We start from the raw sequence: 18,286 nt of genomic DNA on the forward strand, positions 1-18,286 counted from the left end.
AGAAACAGCAAACAACTATTCCTGCAAATATCTTTATTTTAAACAACTGTTTACAAATTATGATTCTTTTCCAAAAACATGCGATTTTCAAATCTCACAGGCTTCAAAGGGAAAAGCCAGAACTCACAGAAAAAAAACACACTGTAATACATAACGTGGGTAACATTAAAAAGATTTAAACAGCAGATTTCTGAAGTCAGCTTCCCCATCCCCATAAATCATATTTTAAGTAACCACAGTTATTTACTTAGCTCAGGACAGGGGGGAATTACCTAAACATCTCAGAAGTATCTGCACACTGTTCACAACAGCACCAGATCGCTGAGCACTGGACATATTACATAGCCAGAAATGCACTGCAGAACAGCACTGGAAGGTGCTGCCTACTGAGCTTCTTTTTTAACACGAAATATTTCAAACTGATTTCTTCAATCTTTCTATTTCAGAATTACAGAAGTGATTTTTTTTGCACTTATTGAAGGAAGATCAGGAGTTTGGGACCCAGAGGGCTTTTGAATGAAGCAGTTTCCTTTCCATTCTCATGAAAATCAGCTGAAATCTGATCACTTAGTAAGTACGGGACTATGCATACATATATTGAATATACACTCTGTTAAAGTGCTGTAAATACGTGTTAAAAACATGTTTAACAAGTTTAGTTTCCAAAATAACCTATCCAGAACCAGCCTGAACACAACCCAGCCCACAGAATGACCAGGCCTTTGCAAACCTAAGCAAGCACTACAACTCGGAACTGCCACATGTGCAGTAATGATTACATAATATCAACATACAGGAATTTCCTAATTGCTGAGCATTTCCCTTTGCAAAAATCTCTCTGACTTACTCCTAAGGATATACACAGGCATGGCCCTTATTTATGTAAATGTTTACATGGTAATATAAATATACGTGTCTGTAAGAGAACACAGTCTAATCTAATTCATAAATTCTCTATTTATTGTTTTAGAAGTAACACACATTAGAAAATGTAAAAGCCAGTTCATGAATATGAGATACTAGTTAAGTATTTGATGGATATTCTCACTGTGTGCAACAAGAAGTCTTTTGATTAATTAAGGAAAATAACAGAAGACCAACAAAAAGACATGTACCTTAAATTACCTAATTTGGTGATATTTTTCCTAAGTTAGTATAGTAAATACAAGCCATAACAGAATTGTTATAATGCTGTATCTTTGTAACCACCATTTCTTAGCTGTTCTAAAATTCCTTCCAAGGTAAAAACTCCTAGATTCAGACCCTCAGTCAATATAATAATAATAATCCGATGATATTGCTGTATCGAGTAATCAATATGGGATCAAGAACAGAAAACAAAGCCCTTTAAACAACAAAAAGATTCAATTAAGAAAAAATCGAAAGTATCACTGATGTTATTAAAAACACAATTCTGAAATTTAACAGTCAATATTTTAAACCAAAATAACTTGCTACAATTCCAACAGCAGAACACTTACATCAGCCCTTTGTAGCAGAGGAGAACTGCAGCAGAACAAAAAAGGCGCTCTCCCCCAACACAGCATTACTGCGTATCTGTAGCACTGAGGGGAATTTGTTCCTGAATTTGTACCAGCAGTTAATTTCTCCAAGCCTTCTAACTGTGCTCTTTGTCTCTGCAACACTGTGGGGTTTGGGGCCCTTTGCAATATGAATAAAAATCTAACGACGGTAACAAAACTCAGCAGGTAATTAGTACGCACGCCCTCAATGATAAATAAATCCCTTTAAAGCCAGCCTCCATTTCCTAGGACCTTCATTCACAAACCTAATTTTGCTCATACGTAAGTAAATTACAAACCATTTTTAGCTATTTGTACACACTAGCCTTTTTTGATGTACATTTCTACCACATTTATGCACACCGGCTTTTAGAACACTTACATATTACAAGCAAAAAGGCAGTGAGGTTTCCAGACCTTACAGCATTTCCTCTGCCTGCACTCTGCAAAGTAAATGCTGCTTACCGTGGTGAGAGACTTCCTCTGGGCGAGCCTCCTCTGCCAGCAAGGCTGCGGCTGTTATCTCCCACATCTTGATCTGCAGTGTAAATATTTCACAGCTGATAAATCGACTCTTCTTAGATAAGAGTTTTAAAGCTGACGTAGATATCTTAAAAATATCTTAAATCTTAACTTCTATCCGCAGTTTCTACTGAAGAGCGAAGCCGTAACTAGTTTAAGATTGCTGAACTGTAGCATGTAAGGTGTTGTCCTTACACATTTCTGAGGCTGTACCAGGCCATGGATTATGTTCACTTCTTTCATTCCTTTCAGTTTTACAGCACAGAAGCGTGGTTTGCATTTGCAGTACCCTCCCCTCAGCCACTTTTAATTTCTACGGTGAAAGTAATGAATCACAGCTGTGGACAGCTAATCTGTATGCTTATCACAGCAAATCCTGATGCTCCGTATTTTTTTTAACACTTTGCATCCCAAAACAACTCGTAAAATAGGAAACGTGCTAAACTTACCACTACCATCTAACAAGCACGTGCTACTCTGCAAATTTACTGAAAGCTTTATGAAAGTGTCTAATTCACAAATTCCTATTTATAAGCTGAAGCATAGGAAAGTCGCTTGCTAAAAACATAGTAAAACAAACAGAAAAGGCCTCATTAAATATACGAAAACGTTTTGCTTGGAAGGACTCAAAAGGGTTATTTTCCCTATGGCCTCTCAATAAAATAACCCTATCTGCCCCCTTCAAGGTTGCCCTCCCCCTATTCTGAGTCAAGTGACCCCCGACCTCTTGGAGGGCAAAGACATGACTGATCCATTCTTGGTAAACTGCTAAACTCATTCCCTTCCCCCAAACAGGCATGACTACTACGACATGTCAACAAATCCCTAGGATGGAATGAAACAAAGCAAATCCTGAGGCTCATTAAAACCGGAGAGGAGCCCGAATGTTACAAAAATGTCAATTGGTAAATATTCACAAGATTATTGAATGCTGTAGAAGTTCTCTAACGGGATCTCTTTCACACGAAGTTGTATGTAATGCAATTTCATGAATTATGCAAATAGAGGTTTAAACTATTCACGACAAAACCCAGAGCTGTGTTGCTCTCATTGCAAAGAGCTAAGAACTGAACACATCAATCACCGAAGTCACAGGAGACATTGTTGCATTCCTGCCTGCTGATGGCTCTGCTTAAACATTTACATTTCAGAAAGTTAAGGAAATAAAAAAAAAAAAGAAGCTGTTCTGAACTACCAAGAATTTACTCCCAACACCTCACAACTTTACACAGACTCTTAATAACCAAATGCTGAGCAGAGTTCAAAAATAAAATCTTACAATTTACTTTAAAATACTTAAGTTTGTGCAGTGTCAGTGTTTTCACCACCACCAGGAAGCTTACCTGCTTGGCTGTTCTCAGACTGAGCTATAAGTGCTGCCATTGCTGAACTTGGATTCAGCCTATTGCCATACATATGGGATGGAGGCAGACTGAGAGAAGATCCAGGTAGGGTGTTTGCCTGCAAGAAACCAAATAAAACTTGAATACCTTTTTAAAAACGAAGAGAAATATTAAACATACTTGACAGAAGTCTGCCCAGCGCACAACAGTTTGTTTTAGTGGGGGCTTGTTTATTTAAGTTGAATTTATTTTTTTTTTTAAACAAAGATGAGCGTATTTAACAGCAAAAATATTTTCTGCTCATGAGTGCAGAAAGAGAACCGCAGTACTTTTCAAATACACCAAGTAGGGAAGTTTGCTCTTTATCGATATGCTAATAAAAAAAACTCTAATAAAAAGGGTACCATAGCAAATATTGGAAATACCTAAACTGCATTTTAAAGCAACAGATAAGGAAGAGGATGGAGAGACCTTGCTGTCTAGAAGCATGCACTCAACGCTAGGACTTAGTAGCATGGCGACCATGTGGTTATCCTCCTAATTATTTAATCTTATTAAACCATTTACAAAATAAGGGCAGGTAGACAACAGATGTCTCACAAATGCTTGGGTTCCTTACATCACAAGCCGGCTGTGGAGGTCAAAAGGTCCAACTTTCAGCTCTATAGTTTAACTACACAGAGCCATATTTCCTTTGCTCTGCTCCGTCATTAGTAAAACCTGCACACTATTTTGTTACTTCCTATTTTGATAGACTTGGGAGCCTGGTGTTTTTTTGTTTTGTTTTGTTTTTATTTTAAAGAACGCAAACAGCCATTACAAGTATGTTTTCTATACAATAGGGGGCTCAACGAATCACAGCTTTGCCCTGACCCCATATAAGGAACTGTATTTTTGGCAGTTGGCCAGCTCTACTTATTGAAGAGCTCCCAAAGTTTGTGTTCATTCATGTTGCTAACCACAATTCTGAAGGTCTCTGCTGGGACTTGTGCCAAACAAGCGAAAATGAACCCTTAAACAGATGAAGCTAAGGAGGCTGGCCAAAATCTTGCATAATCCAAAGCAATAAAAATACCTTCCTCCTTGGCTGCTTATGCTTTTTCCCTTTCGAAGAAAAGATCTGTGTCAAATGCTGAGTTTCAGAGACAACCAATCAAAGGAAAAAGGCGCTGCTGCTTATTAAAAAGGCATTTCCCCACCTGACAAAAGGACCGCTTCCCAACAAACAAAAGGTCGCAATATTCGGAGGGGAACAAAATCACAGATACACAACGAGGGCAATCGCAAGTTTCAGAATGAACCTTTTAAGAAAATGTAAACGACCCTCACAAAGGAAACTTATTTCAGAAAATGGGAAAGGAAAAAAAAGGGGGGAAATAAAAAGGTGATCAGTAAGGAACTCAATTTGTGGGACATTTTGACATGTATAACTGCACACAAGAGACGAGGGGAACATACTGGTTATTACAGCAAAATATTACAGAGTATAAACTATGTCTCTGGAAAGAATCACACACTACCATTAAGTTTTGGCTTTCGGCCAACATATTAAACATGATGAATGGACTTTTATGAATTCACACAACTGTTTTCAATGATGCTTTATTTACTATATACTGGTGAGAAATTGTGCCTGATACTTGCATTCTTCTACTGTCACAAAGTCAGAAAAAGCCACAAGTAATTACTTGCAATGATGAGGGTTTTTTCACTTCGTATTTTAAAGGTATGTGCAAAACAGCCAGACACAGAATTCCAGTCTCACTTCAAATCTGGCTTTTATTTCTGTATTTGCACAACTGCACGTCTTCAGTAGAATTAATCTGAATTAGTGCTAAGTAAAGCAGGCACTTCCACCTACTGATATAACATCTTCCAGAAATACAGCACATGGTGGGACTTTGACACTTAACTGCTGAAGAAGGCAATAGTGTGCAGCTCCTGCTATTTCCCTTAACAAATTCCTATAGAGAGACACCCAGTTGACTACTATCATTCATCAGCAAACTCCCATCGCTTTCCTCTCCAAAAGGAAAAAACAAAAATACCCCGATTCTTTCATGGAAGAAACTTTGCAAAACAGCACACTGTAAGATGCAACTTTACTCGTTTCCATATCTAAGAGACGAGACTAGCAAATTAAAAATGAATATACTCTTCTTCATGTAAAAAAATGGGTTGAGATTATAAGTTTTAATGTTATCTGTTTGTTTTTATACTACAAATACACGTTATTTGTGCTCAGAACAGGATATTTCCAGAAAAGATTTTTTGTAATTCCAGTGAGAATTTACACAGAAGCAGCAGCGTTTACCCTCATTCTGTGTAATTCACTACCAGACTGCTTAACGCTGTACGATAGCAGCTATATATTAATTTATAACGGCAGGGCAGCTAAAATCAGCACGGAGAATGAGTGTTTATTTGACAGAAACATGCCCCAAAAGCTTTGAGAACGTTCTAAAAAGTATCTGAGTATCTTGAAAGGCGTTGCTAAAGTCTGTTGAGTAACCATCACATCACAAAACAGAAGACATCAAAGGAACTAAACAATGTTTGCCAAGTGAGCTGATATAGCAGATCAAAAGACTGAGCATGATTCAAACAATATCTAAGTTGATTTTTTTCACAAGTGGTGGTTCACCCTAAACTTAACCCCTGTTTATACCTTTAAAATAATAGTAAAGGTGTCCTACAACAAGTCAGAACTACAAAAGTTCTAGTGACATCATATACCCTATGCGGCTTTTCAAAGGAAAAGTCACATTAACAAAAAAGTTCAAGTAAGCTGGAGGTAAATTTAAAAAAAATGTTTAAAATGTTTTGTTTTTTTTTAAATGGCGATGTAAAATGACAAGAATAATGATTTGTGAAGCTTTATTATGTATGTGACGACTTCATCTGACAGGAAAGCAGAGGAAGTGGAGGGGTACTACATTATTTAAAGGTGAAATAGGAGCTCCGTGTTTCACTCACAGCCGAAACAAGCTGTAGCAAGCATTTATTAAAAATGCGCAATCATCCTGTCAATACACATTAAGATCACAAGACTGAAACATGCTCTAAAATCCAGAACTTCTGAAGCCACAGCATTCTTTGTTTCAACTGATTCAGTCAACACAACACACGATCAAAATGTACGAACTAATAAAGAGACCACTAAGCATTTATTTTGAAAAGGCTGCAAATTTCCCTTATGAAGGTTTTAGCAGGATTTAAGCCCATCTAGAGGTATGTAATACACTACTTTCATTTATAGCACGTTCAATAAATCAGCAAAGCAATAAGCAGCAGAGCAGCACAGAAAGAAGATACACTGTAATTCACAGAATGCCCCATTCCAATAAGAGCAAATGACTGATCCTTGATTGATGCTTACAAACACTTCCTCCAGCATAGGGAGGTCTTAGAGGGTATTCCTCTAATTAGAGAATTACGTTTGCAAGTTAACTAAACTTGGCTAAATACAAATATCCCGTCAAATATTTAGAATTGTTTTGTATTTAGCTTACACGACTCCACATTTTCTAAAGTTAAATGTTCTTTAAGGAAAAGATAAATGCAACAACGTGTAGTTGCATCCAACTGCATCAGGTCTCAAAAATTCGAGAATCTCTGAGCACGCCAACTCCCCTGTTCCTTTCAAGTTTTATGCTCTGAAACATTTTCTGATAACAGGCCTCATTTCTGTCTCAGCTCTACACCAGTAAGGTTTTAATACTCAGCGTGTGATGAGAGATGAAACCAAGTGTGAACAACTTTCAGGTCCCATGAGTAGGCTGACTGTTGAAGCTGTCAGGTTCAATTGCATCATTCCACATTATTCAATGCCCCAAACTGCTCCCTAATTGTTAGGGGCTTAACATATTCAAAACCATTGTTTAGGCTAATGCTGAAATGCCTACAGTTGAGTTTCCATAAAGAAAGGGGAGGGATTTAATTGTAGTTAAACCATTACTGAACTCTCCTCCTTTCATGATAGGACAACAAGGATGGCCTGAACAACCAATTCCAAGACAGCTTCTTAATCAGTTTATATCCAATCAACATACCTTTTCCCTTCTGCTTTTCAAAAATGGTCACTGCCGTATTGTAGCTTTGTGTCATATTGGGATGATGCTTTAAAATCATTGACATCGTTTAATTACCTGCTTCAGCCAATACAAGTTGTCAAGAATAACTGAAAGGGACATTTTAATTTCTCATTTAAAATAAAAACATGTCATTGCTTTTGTGTTGTCTGTATCCCTTTAAGTTCGATGACCAGATTAATGTGCTTGCATTTGTAATATTTACCTACCCGTGCTACCACAGAACAACACTATGATACCACAAGATAGCCCCCAGATCCAGTAACATGAACAGAGTCCTACCTATACATATACAACAAAACCAAGCAAACTTCTGAAAAGTTTTTAAGAAGCTACGCATCTGAGAAGATGTCACTAAAGGAATTCCATGCAATTGCCCAGTGTCATGAGGTATGAAAGGAAATTCAACTCCTGACCAAATATTAACATCAACACGCTTTATCAAGAAGCTATCTTAAAGTAATGTATTTTGGTCAATGGCAAGTAACATTTGTCTGAAACGTACTATCGAAAATAGCATCAAAATTAAAACCTCCACCACTATTAAAAAGTTTAGATATTCAAACATATTCATGTTCTGTACATGATGTTAAACAAAAATCATTAATACACAGATATAAATAAACTGCTTTTCTTGAGAAGGTGGAAGAGCCTCCCTATCAAGTGATAGCTGCAAGAGCAGCTTTGCCTTTTGTTTTCTAGCTTAACCTGGACAAGTGAATAAAAATGATTTTATCTCTAGAATTTTTTTTAAGCCAGTTACACTACCCAGAGCTTTGCTTGGATCTTCAGTGCAAAGGGAAGAATGTGCTATCAGATCCTTTCAGAACCTTCAGTACCATCTTTAACTTCACTTAAGAAGTGTGGGGAGGGAGCCACTGATACACATCATCCATCATTTGCCTTCTCTGAATTCTGTTAGCTCATCATATGGGATGGCAATACACAGCTACACAGGGGTTGTCAGACTGCAGTTAACTGCAGTGACACACCAAATTTCTAGGAACCCCAAATGCCAAACCAATTGCTGCATTTCAACTCTCCAGTACATTCTCCACAAGTATCTAGACCTTGAATCTAGCAAAAACAATAATACCTGAAAGATTTCCATTCAAAGAAATACAGATGGATTTGAGGCAACAAAGAAAATCCTGGATACAATACTCTGTTTCCACTTTCCTTCTGAAAACTATCATACAAGTTTGCAAAATGAATAGCAGAGCACAAAATCATTTTAAAATGCAACATGATAAGCTCAATTTACATTTTAACTGAACAAAAATGGTCCTTATATCTTTTCACTTTTTTCATATTTGTTCTCTTATTTATTGGTTGTATTAACTTTCAAGCAAATTACTGCATTGGCTTCTGGATTACTACAGCCTATAGCACTACTGACACGGGAACTGCACACAACCTTTTACAGCTCATCTCATCTCATCTGGTATCACGGGTACCAATACATCAGCAGTATCAGTCACCCTCAAATGTCTACTATAGCCTTTTATTTGCTCATATCCCAAAAGGAGGTGTACTGGGATTGAAAAGATAACCCATCCGATTCTGCAACTAACGCCCTCATACACAAGTCCCTGAAGTTTGGTGGGTTTTTGTTTTTGACACATAATAAAGGTGCAGTTTTCTGAAATCAACTGGACTGTCTCCTACCCTCCCCCTACCCAAACTGCTAACTCACTGAAATAAAGAATTAGCTAAAAAATATGGATATTGGAAAAGCTGAAATGTAATCGGAGAAAGGTTTTGGGATACCTTAAGGGAAAAAAAAAAAAAAAAATCAATCAAAAAGCATTCATTAAAAATATACAAATTACCATAATTAAAAACTGTTAGGAAAACTATATATGTGGCTTATGATGAATTACTCACATCATTAGTACTTTTTAGGCCAATAGCATAAAACCAGATGTCACGAAGACTCCTGCTTATAAAAAGCAAATAATCAAATACTGTCTTTGAGAATCAATCATTTTGATTAAAAGTACAAATAAATCATTCAATTAAATGCAACCATCTAACCTTCAAACAACAACACTCAAATATTTTCCAAGAAAGGCATGAATGAATGCAACTGGGAAACTCAGTGGGATCTGAAAGGCAAAATGAAAAATTAATGGCACACCTACAGAAACTAATTTATACCTCTGCCCACTGTACAACAAGGACACATCAAGTCATTAAAACCCACATGGGTAGAAGGCCTATATTCCAATAATGTGAAAAAGCTATAACTTCAACTGCACAGCCAGTTTACTGGTCTCTTCCACATTAACTAAGCTGGATATTCTGTAAAATTTTAGTCAACTGATATTTATCAATTAGATGTTAAAAAATAAATAGGCCTGTACATAAACTTATTAGAATTTTACTTACTAAGCTCAAAAGTGTTTTTTTTCCCTCTTTCCTCCCTATCCTTCGTTGAAAAAAATAAAACAAAAAAATAAAAAGTGGATTTACAGAGGTAAGACTGAGATTCCTCCACCTCCCCCAACAATATAAATGCCTACAGAGCTGTCATTTCAACACAAGTCCCTTTTACCTCAAGTTTGTTCCTCCATCCTTTCCATCTACCTCTGCCTTCGTAGCACTTAACCTGTATGAGCTCTACACAGACAATGGAAGCGATATCCTGCCTATGAATTTGTCTTCCTCAAGAATGTGAACCCATGCATCAGGAATCACAATTTCACTTTCATACCGTCTAGCAGAAAGAATGACTTGATTAGGAAACAGACCCAGTATACCAATTTAGCAATCTGTTCACTTCATGAGTATTCCAAAGAAACCCTGCTTAGTACGACCAATAATAAATTTGAGAAAGAAGTAATCACTTCCAAGATCATCTGTAATTTCTAAAACAGAAATAATGAATCAGCCATTTATCCACACACACTGACATGTAAAATTTCTAAACAAACCTCAACAGCCTTTGGTATTTAAGTGACAAAACACACCTATGGTAGCAGAATTCCTGCTGCGTAAAAATGCTTGCCAGATACTCAACACTATAGAAGGCATGTAAGGACTGCCTCAACAATGAACTTTGCAGCTTGGGAGGAACAAAAGATGCACTACATAAACTTGAAATCTTTTTCAAGTCAAAACTAAACATTTGGTCTCATCTGAAATTTTATTTAATCTTTCCATTGCATACAGACTAGAAAATTTCACATTTTTCACATTCAACACCATTACTATTGTCTCAGGCAGCTAAATTGAAGTAGTGCTACACTCAGTTCAACGAAGAGGTCAATGTGCCTCAGTTGCCTGGAGACTGATGGTTGCTACAGCAGCACCAGATAAGCCAAGCTAAATAAGCTTCAGCTTGAAGGCAGAAAACATTTATTGCTAGACCGAAACATTGATGCAGTTGTCTCAGCATGCAGCACTGCACAAGATCATGCAACCGCCTTTCAAGCTACCTGTGCACTGCACAAGTGTGTGTGAAGACAATCTCACTGAGGCAAGAATATAAAAAGTAAAGATTTTAATTGAGCTAAATACTAGATTACTTGCAACTATGATTCCTTTGTTCTTCTACTTGAGTCACATGTTACAAGGAATTTTCCCTCTGGCTGTAAATTCTTCCTCCTTGCTACTCTCCTCCACCCCCACCCCAAAAATCCTCAATCAGATTGAAGGAAAAGAAAATTAGATTTTTACCCATTTTGCCTAAAGAATTAAAACAGGTTTTAAGTGTCCAACAAGAAAATTGCAATGGTAAAATCTTTATTAGTATCATTCTTTTTTCATTTTTAATTTCGTGAGTCTCTTAAATTTAAGTGGCTGCGACACAAATATAGTTCAGTGCTTTAGGAAGGAAAGTTTTTATTTTGCATTGACAATTCATGTAACGCTACCTAACTGTCCTCTGTCTATAAAGCACTAGGGGATGCATACAGAGCACCTTCTAAATATACTGACGTTGACTACTTCCTGTGGCAATGAGTCCCAAGGATGAACAACGTACTTTTTTAAGAATAATCTCTTTTTGTTTTGGATGTGCTGCTTTTCCCTTTTTCATCTTTTTAAGTTGTGAGATAAGGAGCACAGAGTAATCTCAGCATCCAAACAGACCATGATCCATGGTGATATTTCACCTCTGACCCCATGACTAGGAGCCTCTTCTGAGAGATCTTATCACCAAGAGCTGTTTTGATAGTCAAATAAAATATGTTAAGTGGCTCTCACTTAACCACCATGTCTATTTATTAGAGAATTCTAGTACAGCAGTAAGGATATGATTTCCTTTCTGGAAGAACACAGCACTATCACAATTTCCAGATGTTTTATTATTCTATTTCTAATTACTACCTATATTAAAATAAACACAAATCATCTTTAGAAAGACAAATTCATAAAGATATAACTAACCTGACCACATACATTTGTTAGACCTGCTACTTTTATGCAGGTTCTTAAATAACACAAACAAACAACCAAAAATGCCATTATACTGCAGTGTAAGTTATAACAGAATAAGCCAAAAAGAAATGCCAAATATACTGCCCATCTGCAAGAACAATCATTTAACTCTTGATTAGAGCAAATCAGTTTGCATCAAATAATATCTGGTGAGACCTGAAGTCCCATACACTAGAGGTAGGGATTTTGGGGGAAACTTATCAATAAACCAACAAAACGTCATAAGCACTACCAGTGCTTTACACAAATTATTGGTTTCTAAGGGTTAAAAGGTTTCTTTACAAGGCAGCCTGTTACACAAACTGATACAAGTCACTAGGCTTTGCAGATAAAGAGTCCATATTAACTGCACTCTGGACTTCATATCTGGCATTCAGAATCCCAAGTATTTATGTATTAGGAAACACTTTAGCAATTAACCTGAAAAAATCTAAAAACAACATGATGGTTTTACCAAGTTATAGAAATCGTATTTGATTACATGGCTACAGTAATTTATCATAATTAAGACAAATTGTTTTGCATAGCAAGAAAGGGTTACTCTATTTAAATAAGTCTGTAGGGATACTTCTGAAGTTTCTAGTTCTAAGCCTTAAGATGTTCTGATACAAACACGTCCACCTGAGCATTATACCAAATTCTTAACTTCAGCCATTACATGTGGCTGCAACGTGTACCTTGGGGACTGAAGCAGCATGCTCACTCAGGCAGCCTACCACCTAGTGCAGGCTACTTGAAGACTGAGATTATCACATCTGTCACATCAGTGTCCTAAAAGTGAGGGCAATTTGTCTTTTTTCATGTTTTCATTCTATCTCCAAAAGGAAAGCTCATTAAAGCATTGACAGCCAACAGACCTGCCATTTTTCTAGAGTACTCATGAAAAGGAGCTCTATCACATTAAGATGCTCATCGTGAAACTTACTTCCCTTCCTCATGTTTACTTAAGCTGAATGTTTTACAAAAATAAAAAATAAAAATAAATAAATAAATAAACGATGTTTCTTTGCACAAGTCTGGGAAGCGAGGGAATATCTTCTCTGGCTGTACTAACTTTGCGAATATGGCATCCATTTGTTGCTACAGCTGTAAGCTCAGCCACAGTAACAGTCAGGCATGTGGATTTTATTGTCCTAAAGTGCCAAATCTGCCCTCTAAAGATTTGCAAAAGAAAGAATTTTTTTTCTTTTTTTTAATTTTTGAAGCAGTATTTTTACATAATCATGATTTCAACTACAGAGAACATTCCACTCCTGTTCTGGAAGGCATAAATAACACTGCTTTTGAAATTGCTCCTAACCTCAGTTGATAAGGACCAGAATTAACAACAGTTCATCTTTCCAGTATTTTCAGTTATTTTCCTATGGGTGTCAGAATATAAAAGAAAAAGGGGGAGAAGGTTGCCTTTGACAGTATGCACAATGATGAGCAGCAGACATGAACCACGATAAGAAAAATCACTAAAATAGGAAATACAAAAAATAGCGTAAATTAGCAGCGTGGAGAAAGAGCAGGGGGCTACAAAGACCCAGAATTAGGAACTATAGTAACCCAGAAAGTGAGAAAATAAAAACCACAGGACAGAAGCATCTGAAACATAAGGTGCCATACATTCAGCATCTGAAAAGATCTCTGGATTCCTGAGCTTTCACATTCCTCTATTGTTAACAAATAACTCCAAACCTATTGAAAAAATTAAGCCTTATCTCTCTCTAAAGGCTGCATCACACAAAGGAGGATAACCACCACTATATGAATGCTAAAGAAAGCCCTGCTGTTTTCCTACTGCTCCTAAGGGGAGTAAAGCCAAACAGACTTCAGGGATAATGGAAGTGATTAAAGCAAACTTATTTCACTTAGAATTGCAACTGAGTAGCAGCACCTACCTTCCCAATTATCACATCTCCACCACGGAGGCTGCAGTTTACTCCATCATAATTAAATCCCGGACTAAAGTAACGAACAGCAGCTATTCACTTTCCCTATCACTGCGCAAGTCACAAGGACCGCTGTTACAGATGCTTCTTTTCCTTCCCTCTATTAGCTGTTTCTGTGGTCAAGGAAACACAGTGCATAGAGATGGGAACTTAGGAAGAAAACAAAACAAACTCAGGAGCAGGAAAAGCAGCTTGAGAAGAGAAGGAAACCACTACCGCTATCATTCTCCCTGTTCTAAGAAACAGAAAAGGATATTTTGGACTGTATCTGTCAAACAGGCTATTATCATGTATGTGTAACACTGCTTGAAAGCGCCACACAGTTCAATCACTACAATCACAGATACCACTATATGGGAGGGGAAAGAAAAAATTAAATCTAAAATCACAACTCAAATATATTGATTCCAAAATAAAATTCCAAAAATTTCTGCATCATCTGCAATTACTATAATCCAAACCATGCAACACCAGCACTAAGAGTTTACCAGCTCCAAATCTCTAGAACAAAATGCTCTGGTTTAAAGAAACCACTACACGCCTACTCTACTCCCATTAACAATATTGGAATGGGATGACATGATACAGTCTTCCTTACAAATAATACAGTTTGTGAGATAAATAATGACTGTAAGAAAACCAAGACAAAAAGCCTTGCTTCCGTTTCTGCAGACTGATCCTATATTCTGAGTGCACACAGAGCCCAGAAACAAATGGCCCCAGAGCGCTACTAGGATAATTTCACTGATTTAGGTAATCAAAACAAATAGACAGCTCAACCAATCTGGGTCTTTATCAAAGCAGTAAACATCTCCTTCGCTATAAAACACGTGACCTACTAAAACTAATTAAAAATTTTAAAACTGAAAGTAAATTAATCTCCCAACCACCATTTCCTGGCAAGTAGAAAACAAATGCTGTTGTACAATACCAAAAGATTCCGAGGCACCTACATCACTACTTTCGCTGTAAATAAATATCATCACAGAACAACTTATCAGAAAGAGCAATAGAGCAGATTGATACAGAACAACGCAACAACCATCTTTGCTATAATCAAGCATGAAACACAAAGAAATCCTCGAGATGAAAACTGAGCACCACGGTGCAACGTGAGACTTGGTTCAACAGTAAGACAATATTCCAAACCAAAATGCAAGAAAGTGATTTTTCTTAACAACAAAACATACATTAATTTTCATGCAATAGGTAGATGTGTTTCAGAGACATAAGATATAGTATTTTGCAGTTTCATGCGAAACAGGCAGTACCTACCCAACACAGAGCATCCACACCCAGAAAACCAGAATCAAGTATCTGCGTGGACTGTACCTTTTTCTCCTGTGCACTTTTTCTTACACTTTTGCAATTGTTAATTGCATTGTCATGCTAATGAAGTCTCACTGAATTATACAGTGTAATTTATCACAGTCTATGTCCATGAATTATAAAAAAAATGAAAAAGATGCAAGAAAAAAAAAAAAAATCCATATATATGTCCACATTTTCCAGCAAGCAGATCACCAGCTCCCACCTGGTGAGGAACACCAGCATTCAAATTCAGTTACAGCACAGCATGGAACACAAGCTAATAATCTCTTCTGGATTTATTAGATTGGAATAAAAATTACGGGTGGCATGAAGGCAGAATAAAATGAGACAGCGAAGAAAAGGTGACTGCAATGAGGCCAGTCTTTAACAAAAAGCAGTGTAGGAGCCAACATATCAGTCAACAGAGTCAAAGAATTAAAATCCAGGATTTAAAAACAAAAAACAAAACCACATTTTACACTTTAAAATTGGTGTTGTTTAGTTGCTGGAGGAAACAGCAGAGCCTGAGATATCACTTTTTTGGGGCTTTCCTTAATGTTTAAGATGGGCACAGAGGTTATTCAACAATACAGGCAAAACAGCACTGCTTTCTAGTTTTCTTACTACTTTAAGTAAAACGTTCTGTACTGAATGTCTACCATGGCCTCCCCCTCAAAACAATTCAGCCAATTTCAGAAACCTGGTGTTTGATAATACTTTTTCCCAAAACCTTCTCTTTGGATTTTCCTAACACCTCACCTTTAAAAAAAAAAAAAAAGGATACTAAAATCTATTAAGAAATGTAAAGCTTATGATCTCGCCAAAGTCGTAATTTACAACTGACTAATAGAAAACGAATATTTAAAGTCTTAGATGAGAGCAGTATAACTGCATATATACGATGCTATTCAATAATATTCCAACTGCATGTCTGACCAATCAAGTTTTGCAGCTCTCTTAACAAGCCGTTCAAACAAAAACAACTTTTTAACTGCTACTTTTTACCTGCTGTAGATGCCCAAGTTTCTTATAACCATTTTTTTGGTGCACTGAGGATCTTGGCTCATTTTCTTTTAATTAAAATTCAACACAATAAATGCATTAGCACACCATTATTTGAAGACTTTCATGGTCAAGAAATGGTAACTGATAATATTTACACAAGAACTCAATAACCAGTCACGTGGAAACTTCGCAGAACTAAATAGGTAAACCCTCACCCTTGAAGTACAATCAGGCATTTAAAGTGACAGCGTGGTAAACTGGTTCTCTTGAATTAAGAAACAACTACATGGTAAAATAGGTTTACTTGACTGAGTCTCTTCAAATACCTCATGAACTGAAACTGAAAAAAGTCCCAGAGTTCAAGTAAAGAGAAGGCATCATAGGGGTGGTTTTCACAATTCAGCATGAAAAAAAAATACCTATACTGGGGTGACCTGCTCGGTATTTTCAAGTCCTTTAAGCTGGTAAAATGCATTTGGGCTCTCTTGCATGTTTTTTTTCAATCCATTTGTCCTCCATCAGACTTTAACAAATACAAAGAGATAGTGTGCCACTCTTGTTTATTTACCTATTCCGTGTCATTTCTGACATTACAGACCTTTGGCTTACACCATACAAGAGTCTCTTTTTCAAGCCAAGATCCCTAAATTATTTACTCGTTCCTTATAGAGATGCCATTCCTTACCACTGCTCATTACTGCTGTACTTCCGCAACTCTTTCAGGTTTGCCATATCTGTTTTGACTAGAGACTGTTTTCCCTTTAATGTGAATTTCATTTGTCCTCTTACCACCTTGTCAGCAAAGGCTGGTGAGGTCTTTCAGCGGTTTTGACAGCTGATCCTCATAATAGCTCACTGCATCACCTACCATAATCAGCAAACGTAGCCTTTGTTCCTCCTTTTTTCCCCACATCATTTACAAATACACTGAATACACTTAAATGGCCATAATGCTGACTGTTCCTAGACTCAGTGGAAATCCTCATCACCGAGAGATGAGCATATATACTCATTGTTTTTTGGGTTTTCTGTTGTTTTTTTGTTTGTTTGTTTTAAAGTCTTTTAATCAGCTACTAAACTTCATACAACCACTTTGCCGTGACTTCATGGAGTTATTTTATATAATATACTAAGGAAAAGAGGGGGGAAGGAAAAAAAAATGGAAAAAAATCCAGTTGCTTGTCACCTCCCCTCAGAAAAGCTACACAGGTTTCCCAAAAACACCATATTTTTAGTTTATTTCTTTAAAATGGTTTCAACCAATTTCTGCAGAGATGCCACCCAAAAGTTATGAAACAGAAATTGCACTAACACACTGGGAAAATGCAAGGCTTATACCTTTAGGAAATTAATCTAGAACAATTACTTTAAAATATGGAGTATCACCTCCAACAACAGCGTTATGAGATACTGGAAAGTATTTTGTGCTGGTCTGCATGCAGCATTTCTTCTATGTGCTTATTATACACACCTATGCGTCCTTGTGTGCACGCAAATATGTACATGAGTATGCATTAAGCTTGACTTTAATTTTTCAGTTTTTATTCACTGTCTTAAATCACTGCAGACTATAAATTTGAAACCTGATGTTTGTATGCACACACAAAAGGCTGCATTTGATGTATTGGTTGTAAAACAGATTCTCAACAGAGAAAGAAAAATACAAATTGAAGTACAAAAAACATTATACCCTTCGTACTTACTCTAACCGTGTTGGCTCTTTACAACTATAGGTTCATACTCTGTGCTGTTGACAAATATAACCTTGCCCAACTTAAATTCATATGAAACGTTACCGTATCTTTTCTGGTTCATTACTTCGATCATGTCATCTTTCCTTCTGCACTCTTCCAGTGACTGCCTTATCCCTTCATCTCTAACTGCACATCTTCATTTGTATAATTTTTCAAATATAAAACTATAACATGTCTGTCAACTTTTATTTGCTGTCAGGATGTCAACCTTGGCCTCCTTGGCCTAGGTCAGCATTAGTTATCCATCTGCTAAATTTCCCAAACAAATCCATTAATTCTTTAGCTGATACCACCACATTTAGATGAAACACCCAAAAACTCTACAAGATTTTCTTTTAAATTCTTTCTTAAAACATT

At 36.7% G+C, this 18,286-nt stretch overlaps 1 protein-coding gene across 6 annotated transcripts in view; it reads right to left on the reverse strand.

The window, feature by feature from the left end:
- The window catches only part of MLLT10 (MLLT10 histone lysine methyltransferase DOT1L cofactor), a 107,326-nt gene that overhangs the window by 16,197 nt on the left and 72,843 nt on the right, over positions 1 to 18,286 (reverse strand). For all 6 annotated transcript variants that reach the window (XM_015853309.2, XM_015853306.2, XM_015853308.2 and 3 more), the window contains 2 exons: positions 3,389 to 3,506; positions 1,989 to 2,061 (listed from right to left, as the gene is read on the reverse strand). In XM_015853309.2, coding sequence (XP_015708795.2) covers positions 1,989 to 2,061; positions 3,389 to 3,506 — 191 coding nt within the window. The remainder of the gene's footprint in view (positions 1 to 1,988; positions 2,062 to 3,388; positions 3,507 to 18,286) is intronic.

This window comes from Coturnix japonica, chromosome 2, assembly GCF_001577835.2.
Source record: "Coturnix japonica isolate 7356 chromosome 2, Coturnix japonica 2.1, whole genome shotgun sequence".
Taxonomy (NCBI): domain Eukaryota; kingdom Metazoa; phylum Chordata; class Aves; order Galliformes; family Phasianidae; genus Coturnix; species Coturnix japonica.